General features: G+C 43.7%; 1 protein-coding gene across 1 annotated transcript in view; it reads right to left on the bottom strand.

Annotated features, from left to right (window-relative positions):
* desi2 (desumoylating isopeptidase 2) overlaps positions 1-25,038 on the bottom strand; it is a 43,234-nt gene that overhangs the window by 5,870 nt on the left and 12,326 nt on the right. Inside the window, exons 2-4 of the mRNA XM_042065815.1 lie at positions 18,625-18,697; positions 5,348-5,441; positions 2,790-2,931 (exon numbers count right to left, since the gene is read on the bottom strand). Coding sequence (XP_041921749.1) covers positions 2,790-2,931; positions 5,348-5,441; positions 18,625-18,697 — 309 coding nt within the window. The remainder of the gene's footprint in view (positions 1-2,789; positions 2,932-5,347; positions 5,442-18,624; positions 18,698-25,038) is intronic.

The following is a 25,038-nucleotide window of genomic DNA, read 5'->3' as shown; positions in this document are numbered from 1 at the left end:
ACACACACACACAAACACACAGACAAACAGACACACACACACACACACAGAGAGAGAGGAGTAAAGTAATAATCCCTTATGGCCCAGCTGCAGATGTGGTTGCCAGACGGATTCTCTCTGAGGAGAATGTGCAGTGCTCTCCTTAAGATGCTAGAAAATAACCCCGGGGCTAAAGGGCAATCTGGCAGCCCTTTGATCAAACACTGAAAACACTGCATATACATGCATATGTCGAATAATGATTATTGAAAATAATAATAATAATAATAATATTAATAATAATAATAATAATAATAATAAGACAAATTCACTTGTTCACCCAAATGCATCCAACCTGTGATAATAACCAGGGTGACTGACTACCATGTAACACTATTTCCCAACCCATAACTACTGTAACATGTAACACTATTCCCCAACCCATAACTACTGTACCATGTAACACTATTCCCCAGCCCATAACTACTGTACCATGTAACACTATTCTATACCATGTAACACTATTCCCCAGCCCATAACTACTGTACCATGTAACACTATTCTATACCATGTAACACTATTCCCCAGCCCATAACTACTGTACCATGTAACACTATTCTATACCATGTAACACTATTCCCCTGCCCATAACTACTGTACCATGTAACACTATTCCCCAGCCCATAACTACTATACCATGTAACACTATTCCCCAGCCCATAACTACTGTACCATGTAACACTATTCCCCAGCCCATAACTACTATACCATGTAACACTATTCCCCAGCCCATAGCTACTATACCATGTAACACTATTCTATACCATGTAACACTATTCCCCAGCCCATAGCTACTGTATGAGTTTGTGTGAGAGCTCCCTCCCTTTTTGGCTCCACGTCCTTAAAGGATTTCAGACAAACCCAGAGCCCATCAGAGTGCTGCCTGATGCAGAGGTGGCAGACACAGGCAGCTTAACTCCCTGGAAGGAGAGAGGAGAGAGGAGAGTCCTGTGTGTGTGTGTGTGTGTGTGTGTGTGTGTGTGTGTGTGTGTGTGTCGGTGCACAACATGTTTAGGCACGTAACCCCACAGGCCCCTCCATATTCATATTCCTCAAAAATCAGTCAGCAGTTGTGTCCTTTCACAAAGGAACTAGTGCTAACCACAAGTTTTCATATATTGCACTTGGTTGTATATTCTGATGGGGACATGGTGGAGCAGGGCTGGGCGGGGGGGGGGGGGGGGGGTTGTAATGCATCAAAGGATCATCGCCTGGGCTGATGGGTTCCACAGCAACCTGTTCCCAAGATGCGCTGCAGTAAGATTTGTTTTTGTTGTTGAGGAACGACCTGCTGGCGCTAAAGGACTGAAGCCTTTCCCATCACCAAGAGAGGAGAGAGCAAGGCTTGGAACTAACATAGTCAGTCCATCTCCACCTCATCATTCATTTCAATTCATTTCTACACATAGTGCCACTGATAAAGGACCATGTTCAGACAAGAGCAAGAACACCCTACCAGCCACAGAAGCTGATCTGGTGTGAATTATACACACCGCAAGCACCGTTTGCTTTAGGCGGGGATCACATTAGCCAGCGGCAAGCGACAGGTTTCCTATTGTTCTCTATGGTTCGGCAGCGGAACGGTAGCGCTAGCGATGAACAAGCTGAGCGTTGAACTTGGTTCAACTTTCAAAGCGCAACGCGAGCGTATTCAATTGACAAACCATTTGTGTTGCTTAGGAACGAGATAAAACTTATTATGGTCTGAGCATTGCGTTACGTTTGCCGCTGCCGCTTGCTGATGTGATCCTCGCCTTAGGGTTTATTGTTTATGTGTTAGATCTGGGCAGTGTGGGTGAACGCCTGGACAGAGTGATCAGTAGTGTGCCTGAACAGCACAGACAGACCACACAGGGTGCCCGACTGAAGCGCTTCGTTTGCGCACTGTAAAAATAGTTTTACAAGACTGGTCTAATTTTTTCTAACATGCGCGCCACTATCACGTCTGGTGTAGCCAGTTCCATTGATTATAGCGGAAGCTAATTGTTGCGGCAGACGCCACTCGAACAGATCACTTCAGTTACTTACCCGGTGTACCCGGCTGTTATCCTTGAGGCACAGGGAGACCTTGGGGGCTTTCACATGGTGCAGAGTTATCGCTTGGGCACAGTGTGGGTAGGAGACGCTTTTATCCAAGTTGTTCAGCTTGAGTGCTGCTAGGTGTTCAGTTAGCTTTAAAGCAACACCAAAGAACTTTTCCTCTGTCACACGCACGCTATTTGTTTATCCAGCAACGGCTTTGCAAATAACGATGTCCATAGACAAGGTAGAATATGTTGCATGATTTTATGAAAGTACGATGTATTGTGACATCATGCAAGTCAAATTTGTAGTTTCTTATGTCTCATTCCATCGAACTACAAACCCGCTACCCGATCTGGCAAACTTACATAGTGCGGTTATAGCCGGTAGAGGGCCGCGAAGTGAATGCAGAAGTGCCGTTCACCCTGTTACGAGTTGATGAACCACGGAAACAATTTTGGAAACATTATTTTAAGGTACAAAAAACTCTTTGGTGTTGCTTTAAGGCCCAAAGTAGACTTCCACGGATGTGGTCTGTGCACTTAATGGATCACGCAAAATTCCTCATACGTCCGGTCAGCACAGCCTTTGTGTGATGCAGCAATGCTGCGTATGTTGCGCTGTGCTGTGCTGTCGTGTGCTGTGCTGTCGTGTGCTGTGCTGTGCTGTGCTGTTGTGCTGTGTTGCGCTGTGCTGTTGTGTGGTGACCGGTGCAGGCCGGCGCTTACCTCAGACAGCGCTGAGGAGAAGTGGTTGCAGTTCTTGTGCATGAGGTGGTAGGCGTTGCCCTTGTACTCCTTTCCCAGTTCCTCCACTATCCGCTCCACGTCCTCCTCTGTGAAGTCGGTACTGCCCATAATGATCGACTCTCTGAGACAGACGTGGAGAGAGAGAGAGAGAGAGACACGTGTGTGTGTGTGTGTGTGTGTGTGTGTGTGTGATCAGGGAGGAAGAGGGGTAAAAATATTGAGTGGGAAGGAGAAATGGTTAGAGAGCACACCGCGTGAAACAGAAAGCAACACATCACAACTTACATTTAGCAACACACCGACTACAGCCCCAGTCTTAGCCCAAAACACACCATTACAAGATATGTAGTCTCTCTGTCTGTCTCACGCTCACACTCACGCTCACGCTCACACTCACACACACACACTCACACTCACACTCACACACACACTCACACACACACACACACACACACACACACTCTCACACACACACACACTATCCCTCCTTTGTTCCCCATCGTCCACATTCTAATTTGCCTATGCAGGAAACCGGGACCCAAGGCACTCTGACCGAGAGCTGGACCACAGCACACATTTACATGGACAATACCCTTTGGCACAAGCTCAAAGGATGTGATCATGTCAACACCACACACACACGCACACACACATACACAAGCACACAAGCACGCACGCACGCACGCACGCACGCACGCACGCGTTTGTTTCAATAGAAGTTTCTGTGTAAGTTCTTTCTTGGAACTTACAGACTGTTCACCCACCCACGTACATTGACAGATGTCTGTGTGTTTATTTGTGTGTGTGTGTGTGTGTGTGTGTACTGACCAGCCAGGCTTACACGCACAGCTGCTTGTGAGCTGAAACAAACTTAATAAAATGACAAACCCATGACCACATCCACCCCGGCCTGTGCTGCTTTTAACCATGTGCCCGTCTATGTGTGAGACCAATTTCACACACCGCTTCGAAGACATCTGTGTGTTATCCCTTATCTCTGCTCAAAGGCCCGGGCTACTCCGGGTCTGCAAGTGAAGCGCTCCACTCACAGAGCGTAGAATTAAGCAATAAGCCCCAAGAAGCCGTAGGTTACACTGACTCTACAACAGCTAAGGGGCGTCCTAGCGGAGTGCCTAAAACCCCCCTTAGCTGTTGTAGAATCAGTGTAACCTACGGACTCGAGTGGCTCATTGTTTTTCTAAAACTGATACTATAAATACCTGGCAAAGTTTCATAAAGTAAAGGCACAACAACTAGAAATATAACAAGTTATTCCTAGATAAATCATTCTTCCGCCAAGAAATATTTTTCCTCTATCTGAATGGTTGCCAAGCAACATCGAGATGCAGCTACTTTAACATTTGTATCAAGTTATGGTAGCACAGTAATATAGAACGAAATGCGGTCAAGGTGTATGTTTATGCTGCATTTTACAACGGCATCAAACGCGATTCAGCCAATCACAATCAAGGACCGGAACTATCAGTTTTAGAAATAGTTGTAGAAGACTGGTCAATTTTTTTCAAACGTACGAGCTGCTATCACGTCTGGTGTAGCCAGATCCGCTGATTACCGTGGAAGATAATTGTTGCAGCAGACGCTACGCGAACGGAACACTTCAGTGTAGCCTCCCTAGCAGTCCTACAGACGTTGGAACCTTGGTTGACTACACACTTGTTCCCCCGCCTACAGGATCTAGGCCTGAGCTCTCTCGCGGCCGTACCAATGCTAATGAGGTGTGTTTCTCACAGGTACTCAGCTCGAAATGAAGTCAGGTTATTGCGTGTGTGTTTGTGTGTGTGTGCATACATGCATGCGTGTTTGTGTGTGTGTTACCAATTAAATCATTTAATCAGAGTCAACAAATATCGCTGATTAGTTGTATTAGGTATTGCGTTTTGCTGCTGGGCTAATGATGTGCTGCATGAGTGTATGTGTGCGTGTGAGCGCGAGAGAGAGAGAGAGAGAGAGAGAGAGAGAGAGAGAGAGAGAGAGAGCGTGGGAAGAAAACAAAAGCTGGGGGCATGATCACATTGGACGGGCCGGTGGCTGGTGCCTGTCTCCATCTGATAGGCTAAGTGGTAACTGTGACATCATCAAAGATTCCTTCCTCCATCATTCTAGTATGAGGGGGCACGTTAATGAGTCATTCATCGCCCTCATCTCTCCTCCTCTGGCATGAGACGTAGAGCCTTCATGGGGGAGGTGGAAGAGAAGAGGACTGACATAAGAAGCCCACATAACACATAAGAAGCATTTTATTGATTTATCGGTGTGGATTTGTTCTTCTCTGAACAGGTGAAATAGCTTACACTTGTGTGAGCCTTGCGTTTACAACTTGTCCACAAAGCTTGTATGGAGTATGAAACGGCCTTCATGCTCAGGGGCGTAGCACGAGATCCTGGGCCCTATGCATAGGCAGTCCTGATGGGCCCCCATAATAAATAAAATATTTGTCAAGGGCCCTCCCTCCCCTTGGGGCCCTATTAATCAGTACTGGATTTTACCCCCAGTCCGACACCCCTGCTCATACTCACTTGAACTTGAAGGTCTCCCCCAATTCGGTGGCATCGCCGGGCGTGATCTCAAAGATCCCTGAGAACGGGTACGGGTGACCTCCATAGGCAAACTCTGCAGAGGACGAAGCAGAAATAAAGAGGCGTTTCATTCCACAAAAGTCAAACACACACACACACACACACTGACCTTGACCACTGAAGTCATTCGAGCGGTGCCTCCACAGAAGGCTCTTGTACAGGCTAACGAGCAGTTTCACCCAAAATATTTAGCTTTTTGAAGAAGCGATGCGTAAAAGAGTGTTGCTACTTTTACCTGCTTTTTTTAGGCAAGGGGCCAATTTCTCAGGCATGGATTAAGTCTAGTCCAAGGTTAAAGGAGAACTTCAATAAATATAATGAATAAAAACAAGCTTTCAGTCTAGGACTAGATTTAATTTATGTCTAGGACTAGGTTTAATCTACTGTATGTCTAGGACTAGGTTTAATTTACTGTATGTCTAGGAAACCATCCCTAGGTAAGCACTACTCAGAGCAGTACAGACTTTGAAGACACCATTAAAACGAGAGCATTTTGGCAAATGTAGACCATTATCCCTATACGTATTTATTTGGTCAGTGGAGGGAAACAATCCTGCATGCAGGTCCTAATATCTCGAATGAAAATTGGAAATAAATTGGACCAGTACTTTTTTAAAGTCACATGAGCAGACAGACAGACACACACACACACACACACACAATGGAATGCACAATGGACGGACTCAATGACAATACCCTCAGCCCCCTATTGAAGTTGCGGGTACATATCACATAACGGACCAACTAGCCTCCGTAGCACTATGGAGACGTCATTGCTCTGCCGAGCACATGAGGAATTAAGGGTCAGCCGTGGCCTACTGGTTAGGGCTTCGGGCTTGTAACCAAAGGGTTGCCGGTTTGATCCCCGACCAGTAGGAAAAATGTGGGCGGGGGAAGTGGTTGAGCACTGCTCTCCCATGTCCACATCCACGGCTGAAGTGCCCTTGAGCAAGGCACCTAACCCCTCCCTGCTCCCGAGCACCGCTGTAGCAGGCAGCTCACTGCTCCGGGTTAGTGTGTGCTTCACCTCACTGTGTGTTCACTGTGTGCTGTGTGTGTTTCACTAATTCACGGATTGGGATAAGTGCAGAGACCAAATTTACCTCACAGGATCAAATATATACTTATACTTATACAACTACGTCATCTACCAATCATGAATGTCATAATGAATTTATTACTGGCTTCTTCTGATTGGTAGAGAAGCCAGCAGAGACAATGTGAAGGCCCAATCAGATGCCAGAGGCTCGCCTGCTCAGGACATCACCAGATGCACACAGGTTAGTTGCCGTTCATAATTATTTGGGCAATAAAGGGCTAAATAGGGACAGTAATAGGCCACGCCAGTCACAACAGAAGCTAATAACATTTGATGAGCATGTGACACTAGGCAGGAGCAGGCAAGTGAGTCTACTGTAACAAAATCAAATACAGTAGCCTGGAACTACAGTGATGCAACTCAGTGAACAAAAAAAGTACTAAACTGACAGAAACATGCTACAATCAAGGCTTAATGCAAGGCAAATGTCTGCGACTGAAGTTATCAGAAAAATGTAAAAGCCATTATACTGTATATAATTGATCTATTTCCCAATCTTAAATATCCCCTAGCCCACTCCTGCATTCCGGCCGTGCCTGAAAACTTCTGCTACTGCGTGACTGTTGTCATTGTCATACACATCCAACATGACCAGGGAGGTGCATACTGTATGAACTAGGTACACACCCAACATGACCAGGGAGGTGCATACTGTATGAACTAGGTACACACCCAACATGACCAGGGAGGTGCATACTGTATGAACTAGGTACACATCCAACATGACCAGGGAGGTGCATATTATATGAACTAGGTACACACCCAACTAGGGTTGCAAAGGGGCGGAAAATTTCCAGTAAATTTCCAGAAACTTTCCGGAAACTTACCATGGGAAGTTTGGAAATATTCCAAATTGGAAACTTTCATGGAATTAAAGGAAATTATGGGAATTAATGGGAATTTATGGGAATTAACTGGGAATTTGGGGTAATTCATACAAACTGTTTCATATACAAACATTAACATTTTGTTTCGTAATAAGCAATATGAATTGTATGTTGGTATTTTCGCTTATCTTAGCATACAAAGCTAGCTAGCATGCTAGTGGGAATCCCATTCTTTGCCTATGGTTTACTAGCGTGCTTATCTTAGCATACAAAGCTAGCTAGCATGCTAGCGGGAATCCCATTCTTTGCCTATGGTTTACTAGCGTGCTTATCTTAGCATACAAAGCTAGCTAGCATGCTAGTGGGAATCCCATTCTTTGCCTATGGTTTACTAGCGTGCTAAACTAGCAATACTGAACTGCCCAAGATACACCACACCACTCAACAACAAAATCCGATTGGTTGGAACATTTTTTCCCCATGCATATGAACGCACCATAGGTTTCCTTTATGTCTAGCAGCCTATGCCGATTGCTGTGTGCATATGATTGACATATGTGCAGGGTAGAAATTCGACTGAAATTGTATTAAATCAGGTTGTTTTAACTAATATTAGACTGCAAGATGGGTTTTTGTCCACTACATTTAAGTTCCCTGTTATAGACTAACTTGCCATATTAAAAATTCCCAGTTTATTCCCATTAATTCCCATATATTCCCGTTAATTCCCATGGAAAGTTTCCAACTTTGAAAATTCCCGGAATTTTGCAACCCTACACCCAACATGACCAGGGAGGTGCATATTATATGAACTAGGTACACACCCAACATGACCAGGGAGGTGCATATTATATGAACTAGGTACACACCCAACATGACCAGGGTACCCAGCAGCCGGGGGGGCAAGAGATATGGAGTCAGAACAACGCCATAAAGATTGTGTGCCCGTGAAAAGATATTCACATGTGTAATAGAGTTTTGTTTTCGAGAATATGATTTGCACAAGTGTAACCGTTTTGTACTGTAACTGTGGAATTCATTTTTCTGTGTGCAAAAAAAGAATGCGTGTGGACCAGCTTGGGAGAACTGCGACATCTATCTTTCGTTTGCAAACTGGATCTACGAAGCTACAAAACTTTTTTACAGACACGAATTTTGGCAGTGTTTTGTCGTCGTTTCTGAAGAGCCAATCAGCAAATTGGTTTCTGCAGAGCCAATCAACACATTGCATCGCCTACTGACTAGCCAATCAGGGGACGTCCTGCGTCACATCTCTCGGCCAGGGTCGGCAGGCACAGAGCTAGCGAACTTAGGTATTAAATCTAACAAGTTATGCCTTTTACAACAAGGTTTTTGATAGAAAAGTGGTGTTTAATTTCCATAATCTTTGTTTAGTGAACGCATAAAACCGTCAGTTTGTAGGCTAAGCAAGAAGAATCAAGAATTACAATATTACCTAGTAACCGAGGCTTTAAGTGTTAAAAATGATTGCAGTTTCACAGTGGTTAGATGAGTGAGCTTTGATCTACAGTGTAAGGATCTTTGGTTCAAGTCCAGCATCAATCATTCTGCCAATGTTAGTTTTGGACAGGAAGCCAACACAAAAGGTTGTAAAAGTAGCCAAATAAGAGTTTGTTATACCAACCCACCCGACCTACCAATATGTGCATTAAATATTAACCCCACCCAAGGCAACCCGCAAATTGCTATCTTTAACATTACAGTCAGGAACGCCTCGTATAGGGATCACGTTTTAATGCAGTTTAGGAAAACAGTGCTCCTATAGGTTTAGCAAACATTACGAAAAAGCCCTTTCATTCCACGGGCCTAACTGCCCTTTCATTCCACGGCTAACTGCCCTTTCATTCCACGGCCTAACTGCCCTTTCATTCCACGGGCCTAACTGCCCTTGCATTCCACGGCTAACTGTAACAAGTTCAACTGATGTTACTCTGCCGGCCTCTTCCTTTCCATCTGCCTCTCTCAGCTTCACGCACGCACACGTGAAGCACTGCCTTGCAGTTTGGAGGAGAAAATAAATCCAACTGATAATAAGCTACTTTACCATGATAAGCCCATATAAAACTGTGAGAATGGAATAATAATTATGGTTTCCACACGCACATAGACTCAAACAGACCTATCCTGTCCCGGCTTGAAGTAAACGTATAGCCTTTGATGAAGGTATACCTACATTAAAAGAAGACAGCTTTGTGAATTATGGTGTTTTAATCGCCACCGCCCATGTGTGTGTATGAGAGAGGGGAGTAAAACGTGTGTGTGTGTGTAAGAGATGTGTGTAAAATGTAAAATGTGTGTGTATGTGTGTGTGACAGAGCGAGGAGTAAAATGTGTGTGTGTGTGTGTGTGTGTGTGTGTGTGTGTGTGTGTGTGTGTGTGTGTGTGTGTGAGAGAGAGGGGAGTAAAATGTGTGTGTGTATGTGTGTGAGAGAGGAGAGTAAAACGTGGGTCAGTAAGAGGACAGGAGGCCTGCTGCATGAGGAAGGCTTGGGCATGACTGACAGTATCGGCCGGCCCACACAGTCAGCAAGGAAGCTGAGACAGGATTAGAGAGGCATGGTATCTCTAGTCAAGACACACACACACACACACACACACACGTTTTACTCCTCTCTCTGTCACACACACACACACACACACACACACACACACACACACATTTCTCTGACTCCCTCTGGTCCTCTCAGCCTCGGTCTTCCTCACCTCTTGTGTGCTAAGCATTAGCAGCTAATGTACCCTGTCCGAATCCTGTGTGCTGTAATTGGGCTGCCTGCTGTGATGTGGTGTGATTGGAATTCCAATGGGGCTGCTTTTAGCAACACACACACCGACACACTAGCGAGAGAGAGTGATGCAAGTGCGCGCTCACACGCACACACTCAAAGACTGGGGGTGGGGGTACCGCACTACACACAATTTCACTGTTGATTGTGCTTACCTTCTAACCAGCTTATCCTCTGCCTCCATCATTTTGATATCTCACCCAACTCTCAGTTCAATTCAGTCTCTCTCTCTCTCTCTCTCTCTCTCTCTCTCTCTCCCTATTAAAGTTTAATGTGATAATTATCTGTTTAATCCACACCATCTGTCAGAGGGACTGACAGTCTCTCTTTCTCACACATGCTGCAGTGCTGATCCTCAGCCTCACCTCTGTGCTGACCTGATGCACATGGCCCATAGACTGTATAGAACATGGCCACATTTCCTGTGTCTAAGCCGTGCTGTGTATAAACTGAACAGCGGCATTTTATGCAAGTTAAAAAAGACAAAACCACGTACTGACCGCAATCGTTTATCAACCTCAAGACCCAATAGCCCAATTAATCAGTCAGATCAGTGCTTTAATCAGAATGAAGAGAAACGTATTCCCATGCATAGCCCCTCCCTGTGCTATAACCTCATAGTGAACATTTGTATTCCCATGTATAGCCCTCCCCTGTGCTATAACCTCATAGTGAACATTTGTATTCCCATGCATAGCCCCTCCCTGTGCTATAACCTCATAGTGAACATTTGTATTCCCATGTATAGCCCTCCCCTGTGCTATAACCTCATAGTGGACTTGTATTCCCATGTATAGCCTTCACCTGTGCTATAACCTCATAGGGGACATTTGTATTCCCATGTATAGCACTCACCTGTGCAATAACCTCATAGTGGACTTGTATTTGCTAAATCAATGTTTAAATCTCAGTTAATAAGTGGGAACCTACAGTAAGGCAAAAGAGAATGTGAATGGGTGAGAGAGAGGGGTAAGAGTTAGGGCTGTCACTTTACGTTCGAAAATCGATTGCACAATCGGTTGGACCAACCAATCAACCAGTTTCGAAAACTAAAATAGGGAATCGATTTTAACCAAATATGTACACTTCATTTTAAACGAATTAAACAAATAAAAAAGATAGATGTAACAAAACCCACAAACAAGCAGAAAAAGAAAATAAAGTGCAGTAGGCATTGCAAAAGCTAAAAAGAAAATTCCCACCAATTTATGCACCGGAAACTGCTGTTTCAATCGGCTGCTGTGCTGCTGGTGTTTTGCCCAAAAATGGAGGACAACGCGATCAACCTGTGCGACATGAGAGAGACGAGTGATAAGCCCTAATAACTTGAGGAGTTCGATATGGACACAACACACTTCGGGTTTTGGGTATATCAAACTATGGAGAAGGACAAAGCAGTATGCAAACTGTGCAGTCGTGAGTTCCTACGTAGGCGAAATTTGTTTGACATTTTTCATCGTAAACACAGACACGTTGAAGCCTGCAGTAATATTTTTCACTAATGTTATGGCAGTCCACTCTGCTTATTGTTTGTCGAGAATGTTGCACTCCTGTTTGTCCTTGTGCATGAAACTTAATGCCAATAAATCATCAGAAATATTGCTGGCTTGTGCGTCTTCAAGCACCCTTTTTAGGTTCGTCCTAATGCCTGTTAGTTGTCAGTGAATTGGCCTATATTTAGCGTTGAAAATGGAAACGTCTTTAGACATAGAAAATTGATTTTACAATCGATTCAATGAACACTTATGTCTCAAAAATCTAACTAGATTTTTTCACAAAAGTGACAGCCCTAGTAAGAGTCAGCCGCCAGTAATGAATGAGTATCATCAGGACAGTGCAGCGTTGCAGGAGTGTCATCAGGACAGTGCAGTGTTGCATGAGTATAGTCAGGACAGTGCAGCGTTGCAGGAGTATCATCAGGACAGTGCAGTGTTGCATGAGTATAGTCAGGACAGTGCAGTGTTGCATGAGTATAGTCAGGACAGTGCAGCGTCAGGGCAGTGCAGCGTTGCATGAGTATCGTCAAAACAGTGCAGTGTTGCATAAGTATCCTCAGGAGGACAGTGCAGTAATGCATGAGCATCGTCAGGAGGACAGTGCAGCGTTGCATGAGCATCGTCAGGAGGACAGTGCAGTAATGCATGAGTATCGCCAGGACAGTGCAGTGTTGCATGAGTATCCTCAGGACAGTGCAGCGTCAGGACAGTGCAGTAATGCATGAGTATCGTCAGAACTGACAAGTGGCAAGTGCAGTGTGGCATGTGTCAATATCTCAAAGGAAGGACCTTTTAGCTGATGTGTCATGCTGCACTGCAACGCATCAGCACCGTGCACAAAAGAAAAAACAAGAACGTCTAGCAGGCCGCAAGAACCAACACAGCCACAACACTGTTACAAAACACAGTGGGCCTAATGGATGTCTGGAGACAACCACAGTGCATACGAGACTGAATGTGTGAGCGATTAGCTCGTTAAGATTGCTTTAGGCACACTAAACCAACACCACACAACACAAGGAAAGAGCTTAAAGCCCTGAGACCGGCAGACTAAAAGCAAATCTCCCCACAAAGCTCTCAAGACGCCAGTGAATTACCCAACAAGTGTGTGTGTGTGTGTGCGTGTGTGTGCATGTGTGTGTTTATGTGCACGCGTGTGTGGGTGCCATCTCTGCTATTATTGGCAGCTGCCACATATGGCGGAGACTAGGGGTGGGCGATATGGACAAAAAATAATATCTCGATATTTTTTGTGATTTTGACGATAACGATAATTAGTCGATATCCTTTAAAAAAAATGTTTTGTTAAAGTCTGAGTTACTTAACAGCTCATTATTTATGAATAGCATCATTACAATAATAACTATTAACCTAACCTGTGACTTTTTAACCAAATCAACCAATGCATTGTCACTCTATGTACATTTCCAATTCTGCCCCCACTTGTGTGTGTGGCAATGACATGGTCTAGCCAGCTACATTAGAGAAGATGAATAGGCTTAACAGTTTCCCAAGAGAAAGTCTGAAGCTGAAGTTCCTTTCAAACCTTTACATAGGATTCACTGTAAAACTAAGCAGACCAGAGTACATCTCAGTTATTTCATTCGATGTTTTGTTTAATTGCAATCATGTAGGCTAGCATTCCAAGTTACAGAATAGAAACTAATGTGTTAGCTTATGGCTCATGTATATGAGAAATCCCATAGAGATGCTAACGGTTAGCATAATCGGTAAACGTAGATATTTAGAGCTAACTTCAGTCCATTTACAAGAGTTACATGAGAATAGTTCTTTGTTTACAACTGACTATTAAAATACTCAAACTGCTGCAGCCAGGGGCTTCTCCCGCATACACCTCCTGTGAATGTATGAGTCTTCACTGCGTAATTTCGAGAGTTTTTTCCCCCATAAGTAATTTAAATACTCGATAATGTCAATTTGCACATCGTTAAAACAACAATCACGATATTATCGCAGACGATATATATCGCCCACCCCTAGCGGAGACCCTTAAGAACAGAGTATAAATGTTTATTGAGTGATATAGTAAAGACCTGCTGCATGCCACTGGTCCTTGAGTTTGCATATGTATTGTACTGCATCCTTAATATTTGTGTCCCTGTGACATTTTCTGTGTGGACATAAATCAATTGTTAAAATGTGTGTGTGTGTGTGTGTGTGTGTGTGTGTGTGTGTGTGTGTGTGTGTGTGTGTGTGTGTGTGTTTCACACCAGTAATGATCCCCTGAGCACTCCACCCCAAGTTTAAATCGTCTGCTTCATCTCATAACTTCCCTCGCTGGCCAGTACACGGAAAGCTGCACCTGAAGGGACGACGTTTCACCAACACACGCAGGTGTTCCCTGCAGACTCGCAATCAGTAAATACTGTCCCCAAAAAGTGTTTGTTTAACGCTTAAAAGGTGTGGGTTTTTGAACATTCTAACATAAGATTCCGTTCCGCAACAATTCAAGGTTCTAAAATTCTATGTTGAATTCAATGAACCCAGATATTCTATAGAGCGTTCATTTTCCAACATTCCAGTCACACCGGTGTGACGGTACAAGACACTGCCTGCTTTATCCTCATGACACCTCTCTCTGCATTATGTGTGTGGTGGACCAGTGGCAGTGTCGCTGCCCGAGAAAGTCAACGTTGTGTTGTCTGTGTACCGTTGGATCAAAGAGCGAGCCTGTGTCTCATTGGATCAAAGCGCGAGCCTGTGTCTCATTGGATCAAAGCGCGAGCCTGTGTCTCATTGGATAAAAGCGCGAGCCTGTGTCTTGGTGGATCAAAGCGTGAGCCTGGGTCTTGTTGGAAAAAAGTGCTAAATCCCGCTCACTTTCCTTAAGTCTACTTTAACTTCAAACCTGGAGCCACCTGCTCTGTTGTTCAAACACTAGCTCTGTGCCACACACCTGTTGAGGACTGTTCACTGGTCCTTTTAAATACTTCACTCTGTCGTCCATCAATGTTAGGACAACCAAAACACAAACGAAGCCGCAGTATTTCACAAATGTAGGGGTTTTCGAGTCACGTTGAGTTAAGACAGCAGGAGACCTCCCTCGGGCACTCTGCGTTAGGTCATCAGAGCATTACATTTTGGTGTCCTTATACGGTCAGGGCAAAAGGTCAAGTTTAGTAACTGAGGTCAAAGGTCAACTTTAGCTACTCAGCAAAAACTTGAATAGCAATGCACAACAAAGATTACCAGTAGGCTGCAACCTCGCTTGTTGAGCTAGCGGTGGCAAGAATGTTACAAAGTGTAGATCTTATTTTAAAAATGCATGTGAAGGTATTTCACTGGTTTAAGTGACGACTGAAATTTGAACAGGTAAATTACCAAATAGCAGTGGTGGGGGTTGTTGCGCCGAGCATACTATAATCAGGGCACCAACTTTCACACATTAGATTGGCGTGAAAACGCGCCGTGAAGCCAATCAAATGAGTGAGTCTCACGGTCAATGTGTGAGAGTCGGCAGCCCTGTATAATTTCTCAACCACTGTATGAACTTTACTGTAATGTGGTTTCTTTTTGTAATTTTGGTGCGTGCTGTGCCAACACAAGTACCGTATTTGTCAAGCCGACTAAGCATTTCTAAATGAGAAATGTCCAAACAGCGCTTGTGGGCGCTTGTGACGTCTTTTTGTCAGTTGTCAGCGTTCCTTCTTCCTCCTCTTCATTTCCTCATGTCTGCCGCACTTCACCACACCGCAGCCCACCTGCTCCCTTCACAACCACAGCTGCGTTGAGATCCCTGATAAGCGCTCCAAAGCGCTCCATTCAAATTCAAACAGGCTTCGCTGGGGGATGGCTTATGGCCTATAGCACATATAGGCCTATTCATGACATTTCAAATACACACAGGAGAGATGTTAATTTCCTGGTGCTATAGGTAGTGGATTTCACACAGCAGGCAATCAACAACCAAGCCGATCTACTGTCAGAAAACAAAATCACTAACAAAGCAACCTTTGTGGGCAAAAAACATCACCAACAGAACAGCCTTCACAAGCATTTCACTGGGGTTATCAAGCAGGCACATTCCTTCTTCGGTCACAGTGTTATATAACACAGGGGTTCTCAAACTTTTCGGCTCCAAGGACCCCTTGTGGGGGGACCCCATCTTAATCGTAACAATTAAGCACATGTCATTTCTATTTTCTGAAGTTTTGGTCAGGTTTACTATCCTGTGTTTTCTAGCAGGTGTGTTCTCCATGTTCATCAGCTAGCTAGCTGGTAAGCCAAGGTAAACAGCAATAAGAATGGTTCTTTTTGACCTGAGTTTTTTTGACTTGATTCAAGTTAAATGTTGATGTGGGAGGGAGCAAATAGACACAATTTGCTTGTTTTATTGGTGAAAAGGGTCGTCGCCTGTAGAAATTACCTCAACTTCAACTTCCATACCTGCAAACTCAAAAGGGCTGAAAAAGATTTGAAAAAGATTTTACTTTTTAACACGTAAATGATGTCGAGAATAACCGACATTTCCATTACATGCACATGGGTAGACCTGCAATAATGAATATTGAATATTACCATATTATATTATAATAAACGTGTAGTAAGCAGAATTTAAATATGGCTGCATTTGACACTTTTACATATTAAAATGACCAGCTGTTTTGAGTTAAGGCCATGTTTAGCCTAATTGAATAACTTAATAATGGAGAAGATATTTTCAGACCTGCCATTCTTGAAGAAATGTCAGTATTACCTCAAACCAGGGAAAACACATTGCCCACCTTGGCCTTCATGTATGCAGCCAAAAACAGACCAAACAACATAAATGTTGACAATCTGTTTTAAAGCCTAATCCTTATTTATAAAAATCACAGGTGTTGATAGAAAGGGACTGTGGATATCCATTTTCTGGTCTCTTTTCTAGCATGTCTGGTTTATTAGTACCTCTTTTCAATCCATTATTATTTGATATTTTTTGTGAAGAAATACATCTATCCCTCATGTTATGTTGGTGTCTTTCTGCTCCTCTCGTGTCTACTGAGGCTGCAATGCTCACATTCCAACTAAAGGGGCCGGTCTCAGCAATAGGTGCGTTATGTCAGTCTACTCTAGAAGCCTAGGTCTCACTTGTTTGCGCGCTAATTATCAAGAATTATGATCTATATGCTACACAGAAAACAAACAAATTAAACACCTATCACTGAGCAAGTCAAAATATTTTGCTAGGTCCACTTTCAGATTTGTTGCAAATAACTCCATTTGGCCTTGGAAAGGTCTGCCCTCCCTGAGAACGTCATGTCTAACCATCATCGACACATGGAAAATATCATGCTAAAGGAAATAACTTGTGAACAAGCAATAACTTTCCAAGACAATATTAAACTATTAAGCCGAGCTAAATTCACAATCGTACTCAGTGCAGAGTCGTTTTGTTTCGCAAAGCAATTCAAAACGGCCAGCTGCGAGAACGTGAATTTGCGAGTAAACACTTGTTAACCTCACCTCAGCAAGTCTTTCATTTAACCCACCGAGGGCAAGAGAAAAGTATCCTAACAATATGATGTTTTACCTTGAGTTTATAGTCAGAGAGAGTGTACTGTAGCATGTGGCCCGTGTTTGTTAGCTAGCTAATTTTCTTTTTTTCCTTGGTCATATCGCTGCTGCAGGCCATAGCAGGCAGGCTATGCGTAACAGAAAGTGAGAGCGATAAAGCCCGCCCTCAGAAACAACAGATAGGTAGGTCTTCAAAAATAGCACAGAGAGGCCAATCACTTGCCTATAAATCTCGCATGAAATCGACGATAGTCTCACTCCAGACTATGGGAAGTTGACCCCCCCCCCCCCCGCCCCCCGAAAAGAAAACTCTTCGGATCTACACGATTTACGTGAATGACATATTTTGATTCAAAAACGGCGATTTTTGCCGAAAGGTGACTAGTTTGCAGGTATGAACTTCATCATTTAAAGCAAATTATTTTGCGGACCCCTTGACTGTGGGTTGCGGACCCCACTTTGAAAACCACTGATTGAACATACAAATAATATATTGAAGTTCTTAATTAGACCCTTTAGAACAGTTCTGCTCATCTGCTGAAACTTCAACAATACTTGTCCTCTGGCTAAATATGATTAACTGAATAGGCTGTTTGTGGGGTGGGAATAAATGTATTTCATACAGATTGGTGAAACAGTACAGACAATGTTCACATTCATACTTCACGTGTTATCCCAGTCAGGCTCTTATGGTTTTGTTTTTGAAAGATGTGTTAAAGAGAGCTGGGAAATAGGCCCTTTCAATCTGTTCCTAGCGGGTTTCCGGTTGAAACGTTCAAAACCAAGAGAGATATTTTGAAATGAAAATGAATCAGACTTTAGCGTAATGCTCTACAAAAGGTCGACTTTAATCATTTTTTTTTTTTATTTTTATTATTTTATTTTGGTTTGTCCCAAAGTTACCATTAGCTCAATGTTGTTTTCTGTGCCACTGGAGTTGCCTTGGAAACACACATGTTTGTTTATGCAGTTGAAAGGGTCTATACCAAAGATTCTAGAATCTTTGGTCTATACAGCTGAACTGTAGCCTGACGAGCCAGACCCACATCAAGATGTAGGGTCTGGGGACTCACCATTCGCAGTGCTCAGTCCAAGGGGCGGGATAATCGGCTGTCTTTCAAATTCCCTCTGCACGCAATAGGATAGCGCTACAACTCATGAGTCCCATGCGTTTTCCCACCAGCGGAGCTAGCTGGCTAGTTCAAACTTTTGGCAACTTAACAAAAGCTTAATTCGTGTCACGCTGTTCGTCAACAGCAACATCCATGTTCTTTGTTTTTAAGTAGCAGGGAATTCACGCCGAACCGTTGTAACTCTGCCATCAATCATTATGTTAAGCCCGCCTACCGACTCTATACACGATGTGATTGGCCTTATCGAAGTTTAATTTTTCCAGCTCGCAAGCCAACGGAGAGTTGATAGACTACCCCGCTAGGATGCGTCTACATTTCTAGGCTAGCTGGACTGTACTCACCTCTGCCGTAGACCTCGATTCCTGAGTGGAAGACGCCGATACCCAGATTGGCTGTGTATTCATTGATCCAATACTGGGCAAGAGAGAGAGAGAAAGAGAAACACATATTGAAAATTAGACTTAAAAGTCTGACTGTGTATTCACTGATCCAATTCTGGGTGAGAGAGAGAGAGAGAGAGAGAGAGAGAGAGAGAGACATGGAGAGAGAGAGAGAGAGAGACATGGAGAGAGAGAGAGAGAGAGAGAGAGAGAGAGAGAGAGAGAGAGAGAGAGAGAGAGAGAGAGAGAGAGAGAGAGAGAGAGAGAGAGTGAGAGTAATGCATGGAAAATTAGACTTGAATGTCTGTATGAATTCATTCAGGTAAGGGCAATAAACCGTAATAGCACCTTTGACTGCAAAACAAATAAACAAACAAACAAATAAACACACAAACAAACAAACACACAAACAAACAAACTATAGCACTCAGGTGGACAGCCAGCCAGCCAGCCACACAAACTGACAAACATTTGGATTGCTGGACACTTCAGAGGATCACATCGGCCAGCGGCAAGCGGCAGCGGCAAACGTAACGCAACGCTCAGACCATAATAAGTTTTATCTCATTCCTAAGCAACACAAGCGGTTTGTCAATTGAATGCGCTTGCGTTGCGCTTTGAAAGTTGAACCAAGTTCAACGCTCAGCTTGTTCAACGCTAGCGTTACGCCAGCATTGCTACCGTTCCGCTGCCTAACCATAGAGAACAATAGGAAACCTGCCGCTTGCCACTGGCTAATGTACTGTAATCCCCCCCTTTAAGCACAAACATCACAATGTATGAGAATGTTCGCTTGATGGTAACTGAAGGGATAGTATCTTTGACTTTGAAAAATAAAATGTGTCATCATTCTCACAGATGCCTGTCACTCAAGTTTAACCTACATCTTAATGAGGTTACGGGGACGCTGGCGAGACACGCCGCTCCATCTGGCATCATGTTTTTGTTTGTTTTTATGTAATGTTCGTAATTTTATTTAATGTCATGTCATTTTTTTTATTGATTTGTCAAGTTAAATGTATTTTGTCTTTATTTACGTCATTTACGTACGTTTTCGCGCCATTTTACTGCTTCCAAGTCGGCTAATTTTGTTAGCGTTACTCCATTGGGAGCTTGCTATGGCTAGCTCGGCCTCTGACATCCTTCCATCCATCCGTGAGCAGTGCCGCACTTGGTTGAGGGGATTTCTCGGGACAGCTGGACCAAGGCTAAGTTCTACTATGCGAAAAAACTGCCGCAGGCGCCTAGCTGTTGCTGACCTGCGAGCTGTCTGAATTGTTTGTTTTGTTGTCTGTCTTGTATGTCTACCGTTAGGTGTCTCGGGTACGCTGGCGATTACGCCGCTCCGTCTGGCATCTTTTGTCTTGTGTATCATTTGTTATTTTGTAAATTTGTGTGTTTGTGTCGGGGTACGCTGGCGACTACGCCGCTCCATCCGGCATCTTTTTGTCTTTTGTGTCAATGTCTTATGTGTGGAGCGCTTTGGGTTGCACTCTGTGCATGTGAAATGCGCTATACAAATATATACAAACTGATTTAACTTCACTTGATGTTATGACATGATGGCTCACAGTATCAAAGCATTTAACCAATTACAACAGAAGACACTCACACAATGAAATCAGTCTGTCATGAAAACTAAAAGGTCACATCACGCCGGGACAACTTCTTTCTGTGATGTGGTGTGTGAGGTTTGTGTGTGTGTGTGTGTGTGTGTGTGTGTGTGTGTGAGAATGTATGTGTGTGTGTGTGTGTGTGTGTGTGTGTGTGTGTGTGAATGTGTGTGTTGTAACACTATTGTTTCCTATTTCCACTGTACCTTGATTGTTCTCTATTTTTTATAAGTCGCTTCGGACAAAAGCATTCAGCTAAATGAATAAGTGTTTGTGTGTGTGTCTAGTGTGCGCTTGAATTGTATGTGCTTGTGTTTGAGTGTGTGGATGGGAGCCTTCACTCACACACTGATAGCTAATTAAAGAGAATGTCAAAACATGTTCTGCTAGAGAGGCATGTCAAGACAACTTTGCCACGACAGAAGTGGGTCTCAAACATCCTGTAGCTTCATTGGTTGATTTCATTGGAGTTGCAAAATATCAGACTTGCTGCAACACAAGCACACTGTCACACTGATCCGCCAAGATAAGCACGTTTCTCAGTGCAAGACTATCTCTATCCAAAAGACTCGTTCTGTGCACAAGGTCCCATTGTTACTCTCTCAAGATGTATAAGCCAATTGAATTGACTGCATTCAAAGTGAGCCAGATCAGATTAGCTTTATTGAAATCCAATAAGGGAGAAGAGACAGGAATTGAAAAACAATCTTACTCAAAGTTTTATGAGCCGAGTCGCATTATTCTCTGCTTGGTCTTTTTTCCTTTTTTTCCCTTCGTAAATTTGAAACACCTACCTCAAGGCATTCCTGAAATATAGCGTTCAATGGTCAAAGTGACCTTCAACTTTGACATTTGTTGAAGGTAAAAAAATCAATTAAATCTTTGAATCCAATTGAACATGGGTACCAAATTTTAAGCACGTGCCTTGAGGCGTTCTAGAGATATCGCGTTCAGGAGATCCAGGTGGCAAGACTGGTGTGGAGGCATAAAAAACAAAAACAAAAACAAAAACAAATTCAATCTTTTGTATACAGGCCCCTCTAGGCACAAGTAGGTAACAATATAATTTGATGACAATGGTTCCAACACAGTAACATCTAAAACCGGCGCAGCAGGGGACAGACATTGGCTCAAGTAGATGCAAATAAGAGAAGGCAGAAATAGCCTACGTGCCAGAAACCACAAGGCACAATGACAGACTGGGTTACTGGATTATGTGTAATGCAATTCTTCATCACACGTACATTATAAGCACTAGTTAGTATTTGTGTTAATGGTTTCTGTGGCACCATAACATTCAAATGCATATCTGTCAAAGAGGAGCTATGCAGGCCTCTAAAACAGTATGCCCTCTGGTTATGGTCTAAGTATGTACTCAATACGTTCTCACTGTATATATTTGTATATATGTATATATAATCATAACAACAGGATCAAAAGCATCAAAACACTCAGCAACTAGGCCCCAGCCATGGCGCAACTGGCTGGGGCACCTGCACTATATGCCGGCGACCCGGGTTCAACTCCCGCCCCGTGGTCCTTTCCGGATCCTACCCCTGCTCTCTCTCCCACTCACTTCCTGTCATTCTCCACTGTCCTGTCAATTAAAGGCATAAAAGCCCCCCCCCCCCCCCCAAAAAAAATATATACTTACATAATAAAACACTCAGCAACTAGCTACAGGCCTACTGGCAGTGAAGGCTGCAGTGAGAAAGACAGGTCTTCTCTCACACACACACACACACACACACCTCCTCAGAGACACATGACTTCTTCTTTAGCCAAGCGAAAGTGAATCAGCGAGAGAAGTTGGGGTCATTCTAAACAAAATCTTGTGATGTGGCACACACACGCACACACTCACTGCGTCTGGGAATAGATATGAGAGCTCAGTGTGTCTGGATGGCAGTTCAGCTCTGGCAAGGAGAGAGAGAGAAGAAAAACTGGGCAGGGCGCCGTTGGCTTGCTGCTCCAAGGTTTCTAAATGTCTGCGCAAACACGTGCATGCCAGAACAGTAACTCAGGGCGGCAGAGACCAGCACGGCACAATTAAATTCAGACATGCAAACAGACTCACGATTATCGTTGATCCGTTTTGCTGAAGTTAGAAGCTCGGAGAAATGTGTTCATCCAAATCTGTGACACTGAAAACTTCACACACACAACGTGTGCTGTGGGTCGACAGAGGGTCGGGCGGGAGGGGAGTCAGTCAGCCGGTTTGAGCCCAAAGTCAGCAACACATTGGATTCCAAAACTGCTACCGCCACGCAGGTTGGTGGTAGGCAAGTAGATACTGTATGGCAGGAAGCCTCCGCTGCCAGTATGTGCATGTGAAGCATTAGCCTGTAAAGTGCCATGAGTGTAAATGTAGTCTAGTCTATGCAGCAAGGCTCAACGTCAACTTTTAAAAGTGGTTGCCAGCTTTGCCAGCTTGGCATCCAGGCATGAGGTTGTGGTTGCCAAAGCCAACCAAATGTTGTAACAATTTGGTAGCCAAGGGCAACTGGTAATTGCTGTAATGTCGAGCCCTGCTTTGCAGTCTCCAGCACTATATAAATGCATAGCAATTGTATTGGTCACTGAAAGTCACAGGTAAACTGCATGACTGCATCTTTAATTACAGCAACACAATGTAGCTGTTTTACCTTGAAATCTTCAAGCTCATTTTGATGCCACACTGACGATAAGGAGAATCTCCAAAGAGTCTCTGACATTGCCGATGTGCACCAGGATTTAGTTTATATAGTAAATTTAGTATTTAGTATTTTCTTATCTTCTACTGTCTCTATTGCACAGTGGAGTTTGTTTATATGTATATACTTATATTTACTTTTTCTGCTGTAAGTGCATGTTGTGTGTGATGTCTGTATGCTACTGAGACCTTGAATTTCCCCTTGGGGATCAATAAAGTATCTATCATTGCACTATGTAATGTCACAGGTAGGAGCATGACCCTTTTCCTCAGTTTTAGACAAAGGGTACCCCCTTAGCACTAGGCCTATATGCCACACACTTCCTGGAAGGCTTTTCAGCCAGCACAAACATTTCCGATTGACCAAAACCTGCACAGTTTTAGCGCACCTGTTTACACTGACCTGGATGGGTGTTACACCTACTGAATGAGCATGTTAAAATCCTGAAGGAATTATGCGCGTGTTATGCGAGGAGTTATGCGCGTGCAAAGAGTTGCACTGTTGGGCATAGACAAGAAAGGAGCAGAATATAGCAGAAGATACCGCTGCTGAAGCTCCTCTGGAAATAAATGTGCTGACTGAAATACGAGTCGTGGCATACAGTCCATTAATAAGAAGGGGAATTCTTAGCATTGTGTTACTCTTTACTTTAAGACTTCACCAGAAAGGGACACCCAGCCACTGACTTTCACAGAGCAGCCAGGGGAGAGATACTGATGCGCCCATCAAAACGCCTGCATGAATCTTAAATCAAATCCTGACAAGGACTTTTCCTGGATATAGGACATCCTCTACCTTGCTTACCCAGGTCCTGTCTGACCTTATCTCTGATAAACTCAATTACTGTCAAGGTGGGCACAAGAGAGGAGAGATCCCCTTCATTCTTTTAGGGATTCTGGGAACAACAAAGGAATATAATTGAAAAGTTGGAGGAAAGTGGCTTACAAGTAAGAGGAAAGTAATTTATGAAAGGGTTTGGTGTTTGGGTTCTTTTCTCACCAGGGAAATGAACAGGATTTGATTTGGTGTCTCCTCTTTCTCACACTGCTGTGAGCTCAGGAGTGTAATGTGAGCTATAAACTCATTTAAATTCAATATAATCTGAATTAAAGCTCAATTGAATGTTTCCAGACATTATTGAACATAGTGAGGAGTGTGGTGGCGGAACGAGGCTTCTTTCTGAAGGCCCAATAAAGTGGGGGAGCGCAGCCTATTAGTTGCGACACATAAAAACAGTTTTAGAAGACTGGTCTAATTTTTTTTTTTTAATGTACGCGCCGCTATCACATCTGGTGTAGCCAGTTCCATTGATTGCAGTGGAAGCTAATTGTTGCAGCAGACACGATGCTAACAGAACGGTACAGTTACGTGCCCCTTTGTTAAGCCTAACACCCACACTTATGCCAAAGGTGTAATCAAAGAATAGACTGCCTTTGAATGACTGTGGTGGTAGCGCCAAGAGCTGGCAGGTGTGAACAGAAGGAGGAAGAGACGGAGGTAATTAGCTCCCTCTGGCTGATGAGGCAGTTATACATGGGCAGAAATAGGGACCTGGACCCAGCCATGCCAAGACATGAGAGAGGAGTCTGGGAGTGGACAGACAGACAGACAGACAGACAGACAGGGCTTACTGATAGTGCAGGCTGATAAGGAGGGAGTGTGAGTCGTATGAGACTGACTGGCTCCACAGAATGCTAGTGCTGGGCGGTATGACCAAAAATGTATATCACGGTATTTTTCAAAATTCTTACGGTTTCACAGTATATGACGGTATTTTTTTTTCATGCATAATCAGATGTTCACAGCATTTTCTACAGGTTGAAAGAGGAATTGCTGCAGTACATTGACTAAGGATGGTCTATTTTACTGTCATGATGTAGAATAACTCCACACTAGTGGTAGGCTAATGCAGTTTTGCATGGCCCCAGAAAATGATGCTGTTTACAAAAAGCCACTCGTGATTCTAATGAAGAATCTAATCAGAATGCAAAGACAATTGCTGTCAAAATACAGAACTTTTACTGTGCAAATGTCACAAACATCTTGTATAAAACCAATACAAAAAGTAG

The sequence above is a fragment of the Alosa sapidissima genome, chromosome 16, assembly GCF_018492685.1.
Source record: "Alosa sapidissima isolate fAloSap1 chromosome 16, fAloSap1.pri, whole genome shotgun sequence".
Lineage (NCBI taxonomy): Eukaryota > Metazoa > Chordata > Actinopteri > Clupeiformes > Clupeidae > Alosa > Alosa sapidissima.
The sequence above is the reverse complement of the archived record's forward strand: the minus strand, read 5'-3'. Positions and strand labels throughout refer to the sequence as shown.